We start from the raw sequence: 19,685 nt of genomic DNA on the forward strand, positions 1-19,685 counted from the left end.
CAGGTCCTGCACAAACCGGAGTCATCAGGCAGAATGCTGAAATGGGCTGTGGAGTTGGGACAGTTTGATTTGAAATATGTGCCTCGAACAGCGATAAAAGGACAAGCCTTAGCCGATTTCTTGTTGGAATTTGATTCTGAAATTGATGATAAAGCTTTGGTGATGATATATCCACCTCAGGCCGAGGAGTCTTTGGAGGAGTTTCCACATCCTTGGTGGATCTTGCATGTGGATGGGGCGGTTAACAATGGAGGAGCAGGTGCGGGCATAGTACTTGTATCTCCGGAAGGCCACCACCTGATGAGCGCAATTCATTTCAAGTTTTATGCAACTAATAATGATGCGGAGTATGAGGCGCTGATTAATGGCCTGAAAATCGCTCTGGAAATGGGGGTGCGAAACTTAATTGCAAGAAGTGACTCAGAGTTGGTAGTGAATCAGGTGAATGGGGGATTTCAAGCGCGAGGCCCGCGAACAGAATTATACTTGAGATGTGTACAGCGCCTGATTGGAATGTTCAAAGAAGTTAGATTGGAATGCGTTCCGCGGGAGAAAAACAGTAATGCGGATGCTTTGGCAAAAATGGGGTCGCAACAAGAGGCTGTGTTGTTAGGATCCATCCCTCTTGAAATCCAGGAGGTTCCGAGTATCCCAGAGATAGAAACTATGCAAGTGGATGAAGTTCCCAAGGAAATATGGATGACGCCCATTCTAGCTTACATTCGCAAGGGAACACTCCCCGAGGATAAGTTTATGGCTCGTCGACTTCGTTATCAAGCCGCAAGATATGTGATATACGATGAATTCCTATACAAGAGAGGGTCCAACCAACCTCTACTCAGGTGTGTTGAAGAAGAAGAAGGAAATTACATCCTAAGAGAGGTGCATGAAGGAATCTGTGGCAATCACTCGGGGGGTAGCTCGTTGGCAATGAAAGTGTTGCGCCAAGGGTATTATTGGCCCACAATGAGAGAAGATGCTACAAATTTCGTCAAGGCATGTGATCGCTGCCAGCGCTTTGCAAACTACTCGTCTATGCCGGCTACACTCTTGACGCCTATGGCAAGCCCATGGTCGTTCGCCATGTGGGGAATCGATCTTATCGGAGAATTGCCGAAAGTTAAAGGAGACGTCAAGTATGCAGTGGTTGCGGTCGATTACTTTACTAAATGGGCGGAAGCTACGCCACTGGCTACTATCACCGCAAAGAAAATCAGAGATTTTGTTTTCAACTCAATTGTATGTAGGTTTGAAATCCCTTACAAGCTGGTCTCCGACAATGGAAAACAGTTTGATAGCAAGGAGTTGCGACAGCTATGTGAGGAGTTGAAAATCAAGAAGGAGTTTGCGGCGGTCTATCATCCTCAAAGCAATGGACAAACAGAGGCTGTTAATAAAATAATAAAACATACCCTCAAAACCAAGCTGGAGGGACGTAAAGGGAATTGGCCTGAAGAACTCCCGAAGGTGATGTGGTCATACAACACTACACCGCGATCTACTACGGGAGAAACGCCGTTTATGCTGACTTACGGTTACGAAGCTATGGTCCCCGTGGAAGTTGGATCGGGATCACTTCGCAGAGACTGTTACGGGAAAGAGGACGCTGAGGTTAATCAAAGGCTTCATTTAGATCTCTTAGAGGAGACGAGGGAAAATTCTCAGCTAAGGCTAGCAGCATATCAGCAGCGCGTCGCAAGGTATTATAACAAGAAGGTAAAAGGACAGTTGCTGAAGGTGGGGGATTTGGTACTTAGGAAAGTGATGCCAAATACAAAGAACCCCCAACATGGAGTGTTTGGAGCTAATTGGGAAGGACCGTACAGAATAAAGTCTATCCTGTGGAAGGGGACTTATCACCTTGAAGACATGGACGGGAAGCTAATTCCGCGAGCTTGGAATGCGGAACATCTCCGAAAGTATTACCAGTGAGGCGTGGCTTTGGCCCCTTGCGTATTTCTTTTATCATTTTGATTTATGCCCAGTTTATAGGCTAGAATTAAATAAATTCCTCCTAGCCTAGGGGGGTGGTGCATGTACTACTTACTCTGGGAATAGTTGAAGGGTCATTTTTTTAGAAATAATTTCCCCACAGAGCATAGTAGCCGTGGGACTGGTGCACTTTTGACATCAGAGCGCATTATAAATAAAATTTTGAAATTTTCAAAATATATTTGCTCAATCTGCTTGGTCTCATGACGCGTCCTAAACGTAGGGCGCGCCTTAAGCTAGGGTTTTATATGAATGAAACACAAGAAAAATGTACTATTTTCAAGGACGCGCCCAAGTTATCTTGGTTGATGCTCCTTTGGACTGAATGTTACTATGATATTGACAACATAAGTAAAAAAGAAAAAGTGCTTGTCAAAGACGCGTCCTGCGGGAAGGATGATGTATTTTGGATCAAAGGTGAGGCGCGTCTTGAGTGATAGTTCTATGTGGATGTTAACTGAAGTAGTGGCTGCTAAAAGGATCAATAGAACTTGAGTAAAAATGTAACTAGGCAGTGTACTATTTCCAAGGACGCGCCCAAGTAATATTGGTTGATGCTCATAATTTAAAAGCAAAAGCAAGTCCCTACCAAGGACGCGTCCTCCCTGAGATGAAATATTTCTAAGAGAGCATTAAGGCATGTCAAACAGTTAGGACGCGCCCCGTCGCGCCTTGTGCATTGGTTAAACACACAAGTACAGTGTAGTGCCGTGCTCATGCACTTTCCAAAGCAAACAAAGACGCGTCCAACTAGAGAGGACGCGCCCACAATGGATATTTGCTTGACGGGAGTAAAAATAATAACAAATTAATCAAAGGCGACGTACCCTAAACACAAGGCGCGCCCATGTAAATGATTGAGAAAAGTGCAAGTGAATGGAGGTCAAAAATAGTTTTTACAACTTGCAAGGCTTCAAAGGGCCCGCGCCTTTAAAGAGTTTGGAAAAAGTACATGAAAAACATAAGACGCGTCCTAGGCAGGAGGCGCATCTTGGGGCTTGTCCTGGTCATTTGCAGGGGAAGGCTGAGTTTGGAGTGGAGCAGGTTCAGGGGACGCGTCCTCTTCCTCTAAGCCTAGGAATATCCTTTTGTTCTTGATGGATTCTGCAGCCCTGATCCTGAAATCGTTTACCCATATCTGGGTATCTGCATCAAACTTTGAGAATGTATACTCTGGGTCGTTGGCAATGAATCCAGAGCACCATTCTTCAAATCCAGCCTGGAAGTCGTGCTGATAAACCAGTTTTTTCTCCTCTATCCATCCATGCAGCCTATCATCATTCAGGATGTCAAGTTCCAGCTGCATGGTGGAGTTCAGGGCGATGACGCTGTCCATTTGCTTTTCCATTGCAGAGACATTGCCTTCCAAAACAGCTTTTTCTGTTTCTAGACGCGTCCTCTCGCCCTCCAGGCGTCTGATTTCAGCATCTTTTTCTTTGGTGAGCAGGGCAATGTGTTTTTCCAGAGATTTGACTTTGTCTTCGGCCTGGCTCTTTGCAGTATCAGTAACTGCAAGACGCGCCCTGAGCCTTGCCGCCATGTTGGCACTCTGTCGGGCATGAAGGTGAAGCTCAGCTGCGGCCTTCACCATGGCTTTTTCTGTTTGTTGCTCTATTCTGAAAGTCCAGCCTCTGACTTCATCCTCTGAAAAATCCCCAACAGAGGACGCGCCCAGGTATCTAAGAACGAAGGACTGATCGTCAGGAATGATCTTTTGGCGTTTAGAGGGCGCGTCCTCCCCCTCCTCAGGAATTTCAAACGCGGGAGTCTCTATTATCTTTGGAGGAGAAGGAGTTGCAGCAGGAGGTGGGGTTTTTGCCTTTGAATCAACCTTTGTGGGAGCCTGTTTCCTTGCCCTTAGTTTTTTGGAAGCCCCAATTGCGAACCCTTTGGGGAGAGAGGCCATATCTGCAATATAAACATTGAAAGGAATTAGTTAGGTACAAGGAGACGCGTCCTAAAAGTAGGACGCGCCTATTTCATGATATAAAGGTCTACGTGCATGTCAGATATAAATGAACATAAAGATGAATAAATGTGTGGTAATGACGCGTCCTAACGGTATGACGCGTCTTACCTAAGACGTTTTCTATAATAAGGAGACATGCCCGGGGGGTAGGGCGCGTCCAAGGTGATAGTGCATATATGAAGTAACTTTTATAAATTATGCTAAAATTAAAGGGAAAAAGTGAGCATAAATACGACGCGTCCTAACGCCGTGACGCGTCGTACGTACAATGATTTCTTACCCTGCTCTAAATCCACCTTCTTGGTGATGTCTGGCTGAATAATTTCTGTGGCTTGGAGCCCTTTGGACTTTTCAGAAGCAGTAAGGATAGGTTTCCCATTGTGGAAATCTCGAAATTTGCAGAGAGAACCCACTCGTGGGGACAAAGCTCCTATTTTCTTCAAGTTCTCCTCGGTGATCATGTCCTTGAGGTTGAAATGTTTTTCAGCATACTGTAACACCTTTTCTGCTCTCTTCTTCTTCTTTCCTGCAAGCTCTTTCTGGGTCCTTTTATCTAAGAGAAGGGAGGATAGGTTACAACAAAGAAGACAAAGAAAGGGGTATAAAAGAAAAGGCGCGCCCTGATAAAGGGGACGCGTCCTGAATGTTGGACTCACTTGGTTCCAAGTTGAAGCGAACGCGTGTCCTTTTGACATCATAAATATAGAAGAATGGCTCCTTCCAGTCTCTTTCGTGGCTAATTTTACCTTCATTGAATCCCTTGTTGTTCAACCATTTGTTGACTACCAGGAAGTGGTACCCGGGAATTGATTTCCTGATGCTGTAAAAGAAGCTGAATTCTTTCATTGAGGGCGCGCCCAGCCTTAAGTTATGGTACATGATGAACAGAGCCCAAGCTAGTTTGTATGAATTTGGTGATAGTTGGACTGGAGCTACGTCGTACCATTTTAAGATTTTCTTAATGTATGGATGCAAAGGCGCGCCCACACCCAAGGAAATTAACTTTGGAGTAAGCACCATTCTGGGGATCCTTTGGTTCCCGACATTGAAAATGTGTGGCCTCATGGTTCGAAGAGGGCGCGTCCAGATTCCCTCCATGTCATAGTACTTCATGTGCCATTGAATTTCCCAATCGGTTGCCGTCGAGTCAAGAGCTACGCACGCCAGCTTGCCCTCTCTTTTTCTTCTAGCATTCTTCTCCGCCTCAGTTAGAGTGTCAAGCCTGGTCCAGTCACAGTCCACTTCAACATCTGAAGGATTCCAATGTTCCAGAGGGGAGTCTGATTTCTGAGGGGATACTGGATATGTTTCGGGGTCAGGAATCCTCCTTTCAAATTCATTCACGCTGAGAGGTGACGCGTCCTGAGAAGGAGCCGAGCCTTGAGAATTTGACGCGTCCTGGGAATAGGACGCGTCCTCTCCTGAAATGGCTATTTTTTGGGGTTTTTGGCTTGTGGTTAAAACAATTTCGTCGTCTGTGCAATCTTCAATGGCAGCCCTAGTATCGAGAACCGGAGTTCTTTGCCTTTTGACTCCCTTCTTCTCCATTCTTGAAAGTATGGGAACATGATCCATGGAGTCAGAACTGGAATTGGACATTATTGAGGTTTTTGATTTAAGGGAACAGAAGACGCGTCTTTCTGCTCTAAGGAAGGAATTCGTCCTGTGGATGTTGGGAAAGTCGGGTTTAAAAGAGATCAGGTGTGGGGAATAGGTTCCAATACGCTTGTTGAGTGCTTTAAACGGGTGGAATGGTGAAGAAGAAGACGCGTCCTCCAGCTGCAAAAGAATAAATAACAATTTGAGGACGCGTCCATTTTAAAAAAAAAAAAAAGGAGAGAAGAAAAGGAAAAGAAAGATGGAAGGAGGATATTGGGAGGGCGCGTCCTGAAAATCTACCGCAGGGGGGTGTGCTACAATGATGCGTCCTAATAAACCTTTGGTCCTATATTACCTTTGTTTGGGACAACTTGAACATGTCTTAAATTAGAAGATACAGGACGCGTCCTAACAGAAAGACGCGTCCTACATGATTATAACAGCGGAATGTTAATCGACTGTTAACAATTTGGGGGAAATATGATGAAATCCTAGAAACATGTAGTTGGGAGATCAGGGAAGCAAAATATGTTAAATTTACAGATATATTCACATATACATGTAAGGAGAGTTAAGAGTGGTGTAAGGCAACTCGAAGCATATGAACGGGTTTTTGCTTATTAAACTCAATTTACTTAATTAAATAGGAAAGTAAAGGAAGATTTGTATACCTTGTGAGTTGGCGGTTGGATTGAGCTACAGAAATAGGGAAATGGCTGGATAGATCACCGGAATTTGGACCTCGAAATTCCTTCTTGAAAAGGCGGCAATGGCGGTTGTGTGAGAGAGAAACAGGGATGGTGATGGTGGTGCGATGCAACTAGGGTATTTATAGAAGAAGGACGACCCTAAGGATGACAGCTGTATACCGCATGTAGAAAGTGAAGGTCGGACGCGTTTTCCCGTTATGACGCGTCCACATAGTTTGAGCCAGATTTCGCTTGGAAAGAAATTCCAATTTTGTTTTTAACTGCAAATGGAATTTGGGGGGTAGTTGTTATATCCAAAATTTGGCATTGGGTTGACTCGGGTCAAACGCGGGCTAATTGCAGTCAAACTCAGTGTTGCGTTGTGGAAGTAAGGACGCGTCCAAGCCTACAGGACGCGCCTACTAGGAAAGGGATATGTTACGAGGCAAGAAGAGTGCATGGTCAAGGAAGGACGCGCCCCAGACTCTATGGACGCGTCAATGTTTATGAAAGTGCTTGGCAGGCGAGAGCTTATGGTGATGGACGCAGTAGGACGCGCCTACTTTAGCAATGACGCGTCATAGGAGGTGAAATGCTGTGCGTGATGGTTTAGAGGAGACGGTGCAAGTCTAATAAGGGTGAGGACGCGCCCTAATTTCTAGGACGCGTCCTATGTTTGTTTTATGTGATCTTAATGGTGAATTCAGGACAAAGCTTGCATGGAAAGGAGCGATGGAGGTTATTTTTATTAATGTATTTGTTGCAGGTACTCTTGGAAGAATTCCCTCCTTGAGACGGTCAAGGAGGGGGATGTCCGTGAAAAGCTTGAAGGCCTCCAGGGGTATGCCTGATGATTGAAGGCCTCCTCCTGTATTCAACGGGTGTCCTCGTTGGGGATGCGGGGTTTAACCTTGGTGTGTGCTTTGGGAGCTCTGTTCTTGTATTCAACGGGTGTCCTCGTTGGAGAACTTTGGAGTCATCCTGCACTTTGCACCCAAGAGCTTGGGATCACCTGTCCTGCTATCTGGTGGGTTATCCTCATTCGGGGGACAGGGACGCGTCTGGCATTTGGGGTGAACCGTGGCTATACCTGCGTTCGTAAATCAAGGGAGATAGCTGTAGCGGAGTGTTATCCTTGCGCAGGGAGATGCACTATCCGTGAAGTCTTACGATTACGGACGAGCCTTGGGCCTTTGCGGTTGGGCCTCATAGTTGGACATTCCTAAAGCTAGCAGAAGATGGATATCGGATGGGCTTCTATTGGGCTTAGGAGTAAGAAGTCTCAATGCATTAGACTTCTTGTTCTACGAGAACTACGTCAGGCTTGATCCCTATATAAAGGGTACGTAGGCACATTGAGAGGGTAAGAAGTTGAGAGCTGATAAGAGAGCCACCACTTACTCTGATCAATCTCAGCCTAAAACAACCATAAACCACCACACACCGCTTAAGTTTCCGGTAAAGAACCACCGTCACAGATCTTAGTTCCGGCGAGAAACCTCAATCTTTGTTGTTACCAGATTCCTCCGTCAACAGTCTCGACCATCAAGAGATTATAGGTAATCCCTCAATGCGAATGAGAGATTATTTTGATGAAGATGGTAATAATATGTCTATATCTCAACTTGGAGTCAAGCCTTGCTCCACTCTTCTGCTTCTTGGTCCAGTTTTGAAGCCTGCTTGTTTTTTCGAATCCGATGATGCTGTTGTCATCGCTGATGCTGTCGTTATCGCTTGTCGACAACTGAAAAAGGCTGCGGAGTTGATGATGGAGCAGGAGTTTAACTCGGTGATGATCAACAACAGGATATTGAAGATGGCTTAAAGTTTTGTTTTATCTGCGTTTCTATAAGCATGTTATGTAGAATGTCAATTAGTTAATGGCCTTGTAGTTGTAGCCCTGATCTACATGTTGAATTCTTGATTCTTGGAGTTGTATTCTTTTGAAGTTTCAAGTAAATTGTAATATATGTTCCTTTAGTGCCATGTGTTTGAATTTATCTTTTTTCTAGGGTTTGTTTTCCTTCTGTGTCTTGGTTAAAAATTCTGTAACTTTTAGCTTACTGCAAATTTTCAGAAAAATAATCATCATCATAATAAATCAACATGGTGTTCATGAACTGGTGCCCAGTTTTAGAAACAAGTACTAATACAGGTTGCCGTCATTAGCTTCAATTTCATATCTTTTGCTTTAGTTCAAAGACTACTCTTCTCACAAAAACAGATGTTTCAATCTGTAAATAGATTACTGGTCGAATCACTAAACACACAAGTGTTTTACTATTGAAGTTTCTAAGAGGAATCGTTTCTAAAAACAACGAATGTATAAATGCTCTTAAGCTGCCAACAACAGTCGAATAAGCACAATGTTCTGCAATGATTATAGCTTCACACATTTATCAAAACTATGAGTTAGTTCTAACAAGAATATGTAAGAGCAGAAATCACATAAAGCATAGAAATACTGGAGCACCAGTACTCCAGTAGCATTGAGTAATGCAGTCGATTAAAAGGTACAATCTTCAAAGTAAAAGGTACAATCTTCGAAGTACTTACTTGAAAGTATGAACCATAGCTCTCTTTAAGGTTGGCATAAAAGAAAACGGAATGTATCTAAAAGTAGACTAATCAAGAGCAACTTTAAATCATTCACAAGAGAATCTGATTCGCAATTACCAAATTAACGTCAAGCTACGAAGATTAACAAGTTCTTATCATATACGTAGATATGAGTGCTATCCGTAATCACCAGTTGATTTTCTGCTTCTACTTGCTAGGCTGAGCTCCTATGTAAATCTGAAAGTTTGATTTCTTCTTGTTTCTCTAGTTAAGAGACGCTCTGTAGCACTTTGCACCTTTCACAAAGGATAACTTTGATCTGTAATATATACACAAAGACACATACAATAACTTTTTTAATTTAATACCAAAAGAACAAAATAACTTTGATGTGTAAATGTACTGTCATGCAGATTAGAAACTTAGTGCAAGAACAATTGATTCGACAACTTATATCAAACATAATTGAAAGAACAAAGTGATCCACTCAAAGATACAATTAAATGCATCAAGAGAGATTTATCAAGATAACCTCAAAATTGGAATGTTTGAACTCATAATTTTAGACTACATTTAGCACATCTAATAAAGTGTTGTAGAGTACCTTATTCCATAGACATTGCAAGTGACCTTGAAGCTACAGGAAAGAATCATCTCTGGGCTTTTCATGCAAAGATTGTCTTTGATCCTCCACTCGCTGAAGCTGGGATGACAACTGTAGCAAATCAATAGTGGGTTCATCTTCACAAGAAAGGTGTTCCTTTCCACCATTCATGTAATCAGATCCGTGAAACATCCCATCAATCCCATAGCTGACGACAGCACTACTACCACTTGTACTGATCATGCGGTTCAAATGATTTTCAACAGAATTCATCCCCGATGAAATAAACTTATTTGAAATTTCATTTTTTGAAACTTGTGGGCTCACTCCTAAGGGTTTTTCTGATACTTGATTTACACTATAGTGTTCATGGCTGCCTGGACCGATCAAGGGGTACGCCATGAGTATACCTGAAGTATGACTTGTAGAAGTTTGCGATTGAGATGACAGAAGAGAGAGAGCACGACCAGAGTCAGAAAACCCTGGTAGCGCTTGAACGGTTAATGGTGAGTCAAAACCAGTAAAAGCTTCACCACCTAGTGAGGCGTGTCGAAATAAGTTATTGTTTTCACTAGATTTGCTTTCGGATATGTTGTATATACCATTTCTATCTGCAGACAGGCAATGCTTATCAAAACCATAGGAAGGAAAATGCGATCTTGGATGGAACCCTCCACCTGCAACGGTTATTGCTGACTGTGAACTATAATTATCCGCTTCTTCAAGTTTTATATGCCTAGACCAAAAGTCATTTGAAGCATACTTTTGTGGCTGAGAAAGGTATCCTGAAAGTACATCTTGACGACTGAAAGATGATGTTGGAACAGCCGTCTCTTGAAACCTGCCAACTGCAGAACCTCAGTTCAGCAAATATCAGAATTAAAATTTTTTAATACACAATTACTGATTGCAGATAAGTGCAAAGATAATAAAAATATAATGGTAATACTCTGAAGCAAACGATTAAATCGATAAAGAAAAAGTATGACATTTCATTTGGTGTAATTAGGCATTTGAGAATGAAAAATCAGTATAGCGAAAAACACCAGAAATTATGCAGAATTCACAAACTACACAGTTAGATTCATAAACTAGTGGGAGAGAAGGCATATGACCAAAAAATATTAAATAGAACAGAGGGTGCAGTGTTCATTTGCACTCAAAGTACTTCTATATAAGATAACATACCATTGTTATATGTCGGATACAACCTAGATCTACCAGAGTGAATACCCCCGTGAGGTTTCCTGCGCCGCTCATTGTGCCCAGCAAGACGTTTCCGGCAGCTACGCTTACCATCATCAAATTCAACCAACAAGTGGAACCTAAACAAAAGAGGCAAGAATATGTTAAATAAGGAACCATATTCCAACCAAGCATAAGATAAGACCCACAGGTTCTTATTCCAATTTGATCTACCACAGAAACATGATGCTAGTACTTCAAAAGATAGATGTTGACCCCTTTAGCAAAAGCAGTTCAGAAAATAGATATTAATTATACATAAAGTACAACTAACCATCTACTGAGAATATGATTGCTAGATGCTTGGTTTACATATCCATCTTAATGAAATTCACAAAAGAAACAACCAAGGAGTATTCGAGATCCAGTATATCTACATGTAGTAAAATCTGTAATTGGAAACTTGAGATTATTTGAACTCTCTTTAGTTTGGAACATAGATATTTTAAGGAATATGAATGTAGCAACTTAACTTTCACATGACAAGGAGTGAAGTATGTAATAAAAATGACAACAAAGAGTAAAGTAGTCCACTGACTACGCATACTGAGAAATTAGTAGATTCTGCAATGGGAAAATCAAGGTTACTTATACAGTTATACTTTTTTTTCAATACTTATAGTATAGAATCACACACACATATAAACAAAATTATTTGGTAATTCCCAATTTTGGGATGCTTGGAAATTTGGAATACAAAAGTAAACAACAAAGGGGGCCAAAACTGACCTGCTGCATTGCTGACAAAATCTTTGTTCAATGCCATTAACAATAACTTTAGGAGTCTTGGAGTGAACTTCACAAACTTTATGCCTCTTGTGATAATCTTTACAAGAGCTCAAATCTTTCTTGCATCCATAAACCTGGCAATATGGGGTCATGGAATTCAAACCCCCAACTCGAATTCTCTTCCCTGTAACAGACAACGAATCGTTCGAATAAATATTCGGAGCTACATGGGAGCTAGACAATCTCTGATCATCTCTCTGATCATCAAACCTCCCTAGTTTCAAATCAATAAGAGAAGAATCTGCAGAACTGAAATCCATAATTGAGCTTGGAAGCTTAGCATTAGGCTCTTCTTCTTCTCCCCAAAAGGCATTTTCCGCAAGCGAATTGAACATTCTTACACCACTAAACTTGTTACCTAAACCATCCTTAATTGAACCATTAGACACAGATTTTCTCACTGTTTCTTGATGACCCAAATCAAGAATTCCCATATTCTCAATACCCTCTTGACTTGAAGATCCTAATCCAATATTACTATTACTACCATAAAAAGAGGACTTAAAATCCCAATCCATTGGACCATTTTTACCTCTTGTAATAACAACATCAGAAGCTGTAACAGAATCTTCAGACACAAACCCTCTTTCCCCAGAAACATAACTCCAAGACTCCATCACACAAACTAATATCAAAAATCAAATGTATAAGTATATCACCTTTCTTAAAGATCAAACATGAACATTTTATAGAACCTTGAAAATTCAAAAGCCCACCTAATAAAAAGCAAAAAAAGGGTCAAAATTCAAAATATAAGAAAATATCAAGAAGATTTGAGTGGCTGAGGAAAAGCCCAAAACCAGAATATGAATGAAGGGAAGGCAAAGGTAGGTAAACAAAGAAGTTGGATTTATGCTTCAATAATGGAAACACACAAGGCATTGAGGGAGGTGGAAAGCTATCACACACTACATTACACTAGGTGAATGTGTGTAAAAAAGTGGGTCAGACACTGAAAAGAAAAAAACTGAAAGCTGTCCATAATGTTAAATGTGTGGGACTCTTTGCAAACAGACACAATGTACATTATGTTTGTGAGAAACAAATGTCACCGCACAAGAACAACAAACAAGCCTTATGGGAGCAGCTGGTGAAGTTGTTTCGGTGGTACATGGTTAACGTTAGTTGTGACCGATTATTTATCAAATATATGAATTCCGCATTTTTATTTAGCATTTTACGTAAATAATGTTATTATCGCGAGGAAAAAAATTGAGGTTATTATTTGTTACCATGAACTTGATGCCATTCATGTAAGATGAAAATGGTGCAGACAGAGAAATAGAAGAGGTGTGGCATTATTTGATTTTTTCCACTTTTTTAGGACATACAGTTCTAAAGCTTCCTTGAATGAGTTTGCTTTTGTAAAGAAACAGACTTTCCTCACTCAGCTTTACTTAGCAAAGAGTAGAATTGATATTTTCCACACGTATGTGCCAAACAGAATCATTTTTTCTAAGTTAGAAGGTCCTGCCATACTCTTAACACATAGCCTTTGTGTCCCCCGTGTTTCAATCTTCAACACACATGTAGTTGACGTTAATTTGGTATTTCGAATTATACCAATTGTCTAAATGTCTTAATTTTTAGTCGTTTACAGTTTTTTCTGAAAAACCGACAAAAGCCTATATAAAATATATGTGATGTTATGAATTGCTCATTAGAGTTATAGGGGAATTGATCGGATAGTAGTGTTTCAAGGAACCAGTTTTTGCACGACGCCCATCTTTAGAGGTCCCCCGATAATACTGCAAGCAATGCAAATAAAAGTCAAAAGTATTATGGAACACTGTAATTTCCTAGAATGTGGATTTGAGCTTCAAGTAAAAGTTTTTGTAGGTGTGGGATCGCATGAATTGTGTTAGCATATATAAACTGACAATATGTAATGACTTGAATCATTCAGTCCAAAATGGATTTTTGTATTTTTGGCCTAATAATTCCACAAAACTGAACTTCACATGGAAATGGTTGCTTCCTTAACTCTGTACTCCCAAAACAAGTCCTTTTGTTGTTACTGTACTTTGTTTTTTCTTATTTCACTCTAAACTTTGATATAAACAATTTTCTTACTAAAAAACAATTAACTTTGAGTTTTGGAAGTAGCAACGGAGGAAAATTCTAGCGAATTTTAAGAATTGTTCATTGTTCTCATTTGATGGCCGCAGGAATTTCACTAGGCTTCCGTAACAATTATAACCATTATCAGAGGTTTTTTTTTTTGTGTACGTGTGTCCGTCTTTCTCTTTCCTTTCCTTTTCCCTTATATAATTCTTTAGAGGCCGAGTCATGTTCCGGGGTTTTCCGGGAAAGAGGCAAGTGTACCTTTTTAGGGGTAGTGTAGGTGACATGGATGAGCTATAGGGATAGGTGGAGAGTGACTAAGGGAAAGTAGGTGACGAGAGGAGACGTAACTTTCGTGGCCGGAGGGGAGGTGGTAAGACGGAGGGAATACAGGAATTTATTTTGCTATCATCATTGTTCTCGCAACTCATATGCCAAATTTGTAATATTTTTAGTTTTGAAAGGGGTAACAAAGGAAAATTCTAGTGAATTTTAAAGATTGTTCATTGTTCCCGCGACCCGTATGCCATATTCGTAAATTTTCAAATAAATGTCCAACGAACGACAGAATGGTCTATGTATGGGAAGTGCACAAGACAAAGGATGTAAAATTTTGTTTTTGTTTATACGATTTGTATAAGAGGTGGTTGGTAGTTCGTGGAAATTATAAAATTTATTTAAAATTAGTAGTATGAGGGGGTTCCAGTGACATAGGAACTTGAAATTAAACCATGAAATGGACCTGTCGACAACAATGAGTCCGAGGTCCCCCTTGTACAGAACTACATGTGTTGCAATTGTTTAGGGTTCTGGTAGCTTCATTATGCATACTCCTTAGTCACGAAGCATGGGCATGTACATTTTTTGTTTATATAATTACTTAATTACTATAACTACTAGTATATCATCTGTAATTTTTATCATATTTTTCTTTTTTAGAATGTGAGTGCATTTTGTGGTTAATTATGCAGATAATGAAGAATAGAATGTGAAAATGTAGTTTGTTCAACAATTGATAGCAAGACTATTGTTGAACCAGACGGTTCGAATTCGACTCGAATTATGATGAGTTTGAATACGGGAGCTAGTTTGGAGAAAAGGGAACAAGAAAGGCGGGATACTCCCATTCATGAAACAAAAAAAAATAGATGAAGAGATGAAAAAGTGTGGAGTTTGGAGAGATGGGCTAACCTAACAATTCACTTTCCCACCAGCTATACTTTGTTTATGTTGAGTAATATGTTCATTCATCTTGTACAACACTACATCCATCAGTATCAAATTTGTACAAGCTGGACCATTACTATCGTCTTTGAGTGCACATGCCTGGTGCATTCTGCAGCCATGAAAATTTTCCAAACTAGTTGAGATTTTGGATTTGTAGCTATTTAATAGTGAGATTGTTAGTATAGTACTATCATTATATTAAGGTAAGGAGGATGAAGTTGGTCAGCTGCAGTTGGTTTGCCTAGTCCTGCCACTGCCCAACCAAAATGAGGAACTCAGATATTTTAAGCCTATGTAATCAGTATTAAAGATTTCAGAAATCGGAATTATTTGGTTGAGATACCTATTTGCAATTTATCAAACGATTTTTCAAAAATCGGATGATTTATCGGTGATTTATCGGAAATAGGTCAAATCAGACAAATATTTTTGATCGATTTATTGGCGATTTTTGAAAAATCGGTCGATTTCTATAACAGAGTCTGTGATGATTAAGGTCTAAAATTTTAAACTCGGGAAATCTATAAAACAATCGTGAATGTAAAAATCAGCTGATTTTTTAAAAATTACCGATAAATTGCTAAAATCCGGTCAAAAATACTTGTCCGATTTGACCCATTTATGATATGATAAAATCAGAAATCGGTACATAGACCGAATAATTGCGATATTCGAAATCTGTAACTACGAAAACAATAAAAAAGAAAAAGAAAAGGTTTTAATTTTTTTTCTAAATTATCGGGGATTGAAAATTGTAAGAAACACCCCATCCTTGAGTTATAGAGGGATGTTGATGTGTGTATGAAACAGGGGGGAAGGACCCCCTACAGGGAAATGAGTGACATACAAATGGGTAAGCAATAAGAGAAGTGGAAGGCGTGGGCTAACCAATTCCCCCCCATGGACTTTATATCCTGAATGTAAACATAAATGAGTGGGGTTAGAGTTGGCACCACCCCAGCACATTTGAGTGGTGTGGTTTGGAGTGGGGTACTACTTTAAACTTAGGGACATGGCCTCCCCCCTCATCTTGTCTTTTATGTCTTCCCACAAACTTCATTTTTTGCAAACTTAAATCTTTCATCCCCCCCCAACAATAATGTATGCATGGGCTCTGTGAAGCATATAGACTATTATATCTTTCACCCTTTCCTATCGTTGTTGATTTTTACCCCCTGCCTATGCTTTACACATGACATGGGAGTCCATTTTTATTTGCTTCTGGAAGAAAATTTTAGTTTTCAATCAATCACATAATATTTTAGCATCACCACTATCAGCACTTTGACCGTTAGACGTCCTTAGATAACGTCATCAAAACATATTCGGGAATGAGAACAAAGAATATCAATTTTTTTTACTACACCAGAGTCAAAACCAATTTATTCATTTATATATTAAAAGTAAATTTCAATATCAAAGACAGAAATCTTTAATTCAATTGTTGCAGATAACTATTATGGACGTGAATACGTGACTTCGTTACATATTATAAATTGATATTATTGAATACTAGTTTATAAATCCTGTGATGCTTCATTACATATTATAAATTCATATTGTTGGTGGGACTCTAACTACGTGGATTTACCGACTAAACTATATAGACAAGACTAGCAAAATAAAGTAAACTTTATTTTTAATATAATAGTGTTTTGCGAAAAAATATTAAAAATAACAATTTTTTGATGTAAAAGACTGAAAATATCCATTCTAGAAGTGGATGGTTGAAAATACCAAATATTGATACGCAATTGCCATTTGGATATTCTGTTTTGTACTAGATACGCATTTGTCAAATGGGTATCCTATTTTTTTTTTTTTTAAGATACGCATTTGGTAAATGCGTATCTCAATGGTAATACCCAAACTATAAATGCATATCTCTAGTAATTTTCTTAGATACCCAATTCTCAAATGCGTATTACACTTATCCAATTACAAAATACGTAACCAAAACGGTATTATCAACCATGTATTCTAAAAATGGGTATTTTCAGCCATTACACCCAAAAATAAATATTTTTAAACATCACCCGTTGTTTTGCTCAACCTCCCCTCAGGGATCGGCATCCCCATAGAATACGAGTTCAATAACATATCTTATACTAGCCTCAGTCCTGCTGTCCTGTTGGGTTAGGACTAGGGCACTTAGTTTAATATTTCTCTAAATTATAAGAGTATTTGTATAATATATCTAAGGCTACTTTATAAATATATCACTTTTTAGTTAGAAATTATAAATACGTCCCACAGTTAATTTTTAACTCATATATAACTCATTTACACATATTTAATTTATATATGTAAATAAAGTTAGCTGAATATGACTAATATGTCCATATAATATATTTAAGGTATAAATTAAATTATCCAGGTAAACTTTGCCCATTACCTCATAATATATTTTGTCAGAATGATGAAATATGAAGAAGAAGAAAATACAACAGATTAAATCATATAATTATTAGAAATAATATTTTTGTACAGTTCATTTGTAAATATCTTTTATCAAACAATATAGCTTTTATTGATTTGATAATTTTTATCATTTGATACATATAACATAAATTCAAAATTAACTTTATTGATTTGTAAATTTTATTTTTAGAGTAATAGGTCATACTTTACTTTAAAATTTTAGCAATGCAGCTTTACTTCATTTATATTTTATAATATAAATCTTTTATGTTTTGTTCAGGACAGTAACGAGCTGTATGTTTTGTTATAAAATTGTTAACAGTGGGATTGCATAGATTGATTTGGTCATTGGAATGGCAAGACCAAGGAGGAAAAGAAAGCTACACCATTGAAACCACTGGCTGGATAGTTGTTTTCTATTTTAAAATCAATACATAATTAATATATATTTATTTATTTTAAAATTTTTAATACATACTTTAGTGTTAATACTATTTTAGCTTAAAATATTAATATTTATTTTAATTTTGTTTTTGTACTGTGTATTTACAATAATATTAGCATAATATTGTATTATTCTTATAGTAAAATTCCCTGATGTTAATTTTTTGTATGAAATTATTTATATGTGCTAATAGTAGTAAACAAGTTAAGTAGAAAGGATTTGATGTGTGAGTAAAAAGGCTATATTTGTCAACAAAAATGTGAAATAGTGAACTTAACTATAGTTAATTTAAAATTGTTATAAAATTTAAATTTAGGACATATTTATAAATAATGTTAAAAATGGGATATTTCTGTAAATGGGTTTTTAAAACGGGACATAATAGAAAAAAGCCCAAATTATAATCATATAAATTATTTTGAATTGTTTTCTTTTAAACAAAATTTAATGTTTAAAATTTAATAAAAAAATTACAAAAATATATTTTATATTCATTTTAAAATCCATGTCGAATATTGAAAGAAAACATATAGTGATTTAGATGAGACGAATAGAGTACTAATACAATTAACTATTATTTTACTGGTGTAAAAAAAACTATTATTTTACTTATTTTTTAAATGGTCAAAAGACAGGGATATTAACCCAAGTATGTCCATTCTACATGATATATGGATGAAACAAAAAGATATATAATAATTGTAAAAAAAGAGAAAGTTCTGTGTTTCTTTCTCTTAAAAGCAGATACATAATTTTTGGATGCACAACTTGAATATAGCAAACGGGGAAAACATCACACTTCCATGACGTTGCTAAATTTTCTAACTCTTCCGAGCTTACTCGTTTATTTCTGAGCGAAAACATAAGAGAATTCCACAAACCTCTGAATGCTAATTATAACATGAAAATAATGTGTTTTTAATGAGATAAATTATTTCACTTATACTTATATTATCAACATTAAATGTGGAAATTCAAAGTAATTCCCCATAAAAAATTTTAATATAATTCTCTTACCATTAATTTTTTTGTTGAAAAACTAGGTTCCCACTTCTGGTTTGAACTTATGGTGTGTACAAAAAATGTACCTCAACATCAAGGTTGGAGCAAGATTTGGAAGATAGATGTTCCTCGTAAGGTTAAATCTTTATTTGACATTTTTGCCGCAATAATGTTTCAGTTAGAATGAGGTTGAGTTAAAAAAAATAACACTCTTTGTTTTATCGTGTCCTATGTGTGATCATAATTCTTAACATATGTTACATCTATTTTTTGGCTGTGAATTTTCTAAAGAGTGTTGGACTCATGTAAATCTAACCTATGATATGTCAAATGAAGATTTTGCATCAACTTGACTGCTTAAAAAATTAATGGTTCATTTTCGGATGAGATGGTGAATTGCGCATGATTCTGTGGGGAGTGTGGTTCTGGAGGAATAAGAAAGTCTGAAATGACAAGGAGAGCCATTCCATTAGATTTAAAGGCCCAGGGCGATATCCTAAAAAAGGCTCTAATGCCCTCCAAGATTAGACTATAGTAATATAAACAATAAGTTAAATTTAAATATAAGTTATAGTCATTAAACATCATCATACTCACATATAAATTAATGATAATAAAACAATTTTAACTAAAATTTGAATAGCTAATAATAGGAGAGTATTTAACATACCGTACAAAAGTGATGGATCATGAAAAATAACTTCTCCTAGCACTCCTGGATGCGCGAAATCAGTGATAATTGTATTCATGTCAATGTTCTCCAACATGTCTCTTTCAATACATAAAACAACAAGACCATTTAACCTTTCTTGTGACATCGATGACCGCAAATAACTTTTCAATAATTTCAACTTAGAGAAACTTCTTTCAGCTAATGCTACACTCACAGGTATAGATAGTAGTATTCGATAAGGAATGACAACATTTGGAAGACAATCCAAAGATCTGACAAACTCAAGAATCTAAATAGCAGATGTGAAGTCATCGGGAATATAAACTTGCAACATTTCTACTTCATGTACTAAGACATCCAATTCAAAAACTGACAACCCGTTATGAGAGAAAGTAGTAGCTAGATTA

General features: G+C 38.0%; 1 protein-coding gene across 2 annotated transcripts; it reads right to left on the minus strand.

Annotated features, from left to right (window-relative positions):
- Positions 1-8,702: 8,702 nt before the first annotated feature.
- On the minus strand, positions 8,703-12,455 carry LOC141711974 (uncharacterized). Of its 2 annotated transcripts, none has more exons than XM_074514715.1 (4): positions 11,387-12,455; positions 10,601-10,737; positions 9,413-10,269; positions 8,703-9,127 (listed from the first exon to the last, which is right to left on the minus strand). In XM_074514715.1, exons 1-3 carry the CDS (start codon positions 12,061-12,063, stop codon positions 9,446-9,448), a joined length of 1,638 nt encoding a protein of 545 aa, XP_074370816.1. In that variant the 5' UTR covers positions 12,064-12,455; the 3' UTR covers positions 8,703-9,127; positions 9,413-9,445. The 2 variants fall into 2 exon arrangements, with proteins under 2 accessions (XP_074370816.1, XP_074370817.1); XM_074514716.1 differs by having other exon boundaries at positions 9,413-10,260; positions 11,387-12,444.
- Between the last annotated feature and the right edge of the window lie 7,230 nt (positions 12,456-19,685).

The sequence above is a fragment of the Apium graveolens genome, chromosome 3 (assembly GCF_009905375.1).
Source record: "Apium graveolens cultivar Ventura chromosome 3, ASM990537v1, whole genome shotgun sequence".
Taxonomy (NCBI): domain Eukaryota; kingdom Viridiplantae; phylum Streptophyta; class Magnoliopsida; order Apiales; family Apiaceae; genus Apium; species Apium graveolens.